The sequence below is a fragment of the Echinops telfairi genome, unplaced genomic scaffold (assembly GCF_000313985.2).
Source record: "Echinops telfairi isolate 266 unplaced genomic scaffold, ASM31398v2 ScPeMD7_31;HRSCAF=116, whole genome shotgun sequence".
Classification (NCBI taxonomy): domain Eukaryota; kingdom Metazoa; phylum Chordata; class Mammalia; order Afrosoricida; family Tenrecidae; genus Echinops; species Echinops telfairi.
This window is the reverse complement of record NW_022103928.1, coordinates 29,472,130-29,474,086: the sequence shown is the minus strand read 5'-3', so window position 1 is coordinate 29,474,086 and position 1,957 is coordinate 29,472,130. Positions and strand designations below refer to the sequence as shown.

The window sequence follows — 1,957 nt, the reverse complement described above, 5'->3', positions numbered from 1 at the left end:
GAGTTTGAGTCAGACAGCCCCTCAGAAGGCCACAGCAACACTGCCTGCCCCCGTCCGGGTCCCTGAGCCGGCCCTCACTGTCCCCCACTGTCCATACCTCTGAGGTTAGAGCTTCTGTCTCCCAAGGTGATGGTCACTCTGGAGGCTGAAGCTTCCTGGGAGCCGGACGGGGCGGTGCGGATGTGATGGGCTGTGATCCCGGGAGGGGCGCTGATGGTGATCTAGGGAGGGAGCCACGTCCACGTCCCTCAACACCACTGCTCATGGCAGGCTGGGTGTTTTCAGAACTCTGTGAAGGCCCATCCCTCCCACGGGGGACAAAACGGGCTGGCAGCACAATGACGTGCTGGAATGTGGCCAAGCTGGGATTAGAAGCCTAGCTGTCGGGGCTCCCCTCTCTGGCCCATCATCTGCCAAGAGTCGGGGTGGCTTCAGGTTGGGTTTCAAAAAGGGTAGGGGGACAGGAGTGTAGACAGTCGGGCCAGAGGCATACGCAGGTGTGTAACTAGGATAGCCGAGTGGGCATGGAGCTCAGAGAAGCTCCTGAACTCAGGACGTCTCCCAATGAGGCTTGACAGCTCTGCGGCACCCGCTTCGCCCCAGAGACCAAGAATCAGCACCGCTTTTGTGGACTACATCTTGCCCTTGGGGCAGAATTCTCCAGAATCCCCTGCATCTGACATCATCTGGTAGAAACAGAATATACTTGGAATGAACTTCCCAGAGTCCCTCAAGGCCTGGGAGAACCCTTAAATTAATTCCACCCCCTTGTACAAGGATGGAGGAAGCCATTTCTCTCGGACCTCTAGCCTCAAGATCGCGGCTTCCCTCTGGAGGCCCCACTAAAGTTCTCCAGCGGTGCCTTAGTATCTGACCAGAGGAAGGGCCTGATGCTGGTAACAGGCTGGCTCCCTCTCACTGCCTTGTTCTTTCCCCTGTTCATGAGCTGGACTAATTACTGCTCTGGCAAACGGCAGAAGGGCCATTTTGCTATTTATTTCCCGAAATCAACCTGGCCCAAATGCAAATATGCACAGCCCAGGCAGGAGGCTCTCCCAAGGCCTGCGGGCCTGGGTTCTCCGTGCTCCCCACTGGGCCCATCCTGCAGCGAGCCCACCACACATGACAGAGCTGGCCTCCGGAGGCTACGATGTCTGCCATACTCCCGACCCTCCTCTGCAGAGCCCAGTCTGCCTGCCCGGCTCCCAGGCCAAGCTCCAGTGTCTACACATATCTCTGGACGGCTGTCCGCTCCTCTGAACAGGTGCAGGGCACTTCCTGCCTCTTACACGAGGCTCACATTGTCAGGGCCTGATTTCCCCCAACACAGTACACTCCTGGAGGGCTGGGGTAGGACTCACTCCTCCCCAGAGTCCCCGAAGCTCTCAGGGCTCTGCTTAGTAGAGCTGGCTGGCCCCAGAAACTGCACCCCATTCTCCCCGGCCACAGGCATCTTGGAAGAGCAGGCCCCAGGGGGTCTGCCGCTCCAGGCACCTGAATACTTCCTCTGCTCCGTGCCCCACCCCCCGAACCCCCACACCTTTCCTCTCACACTCTGTCTGCTGGCATGGTTGTCCCCACACACTCCACTCCACACCACTGCACACAGCTTCCAGGGGTCAAAGCTGCTCACAATCTGATGAGCGCTGACCCCTACCCCCTGCCACAACAGCTCTGCCCGGCCCTCTCCAGGGAGAGCACTCTGGGAAGTGGCTTTCTGCAAGCCACTGGCCCAAGACGCCGCTGCCTATGCATGCTAAATGCGTGAATGACCAGGTGGCGCTGCTGGGTTTGATCAAGTGCAGCTGGCTCTCAACGTGAGCTCCACTGGGGCACTGGGCCCAGCCTTCCTCACCAATCATTCCCACGTAGGAGAGAGAACGGATTTGTTCCCCGCTGGAAAGGCTTGAAAGGAAATGAGGAGCTGATTCCAGGAACCCAAGCAGAAAGCAAGTTT

General features: G+C 58.6%; 1 protein-coding gene across 1 annotated transcript in view; it reads right to left on the bottom strand.

The window, feature by feature from the left end:
• Positions 1-1,957, bottom strand: part of NUP210 (nucleoporin 210) — a 104,220-nt gene that overhangs the window by 7,316 nt on the left and 94,947 nt on the right. The window contains exon 32 of the mRNA XM_045290135.1: positions 98-221. Coding sequence (XP_045146070.1) covers positions 98-221 — 124 coding nt within the window. The remainder of the gene's footprint in view (positions 1-97; positions 222-1,957) is intronic.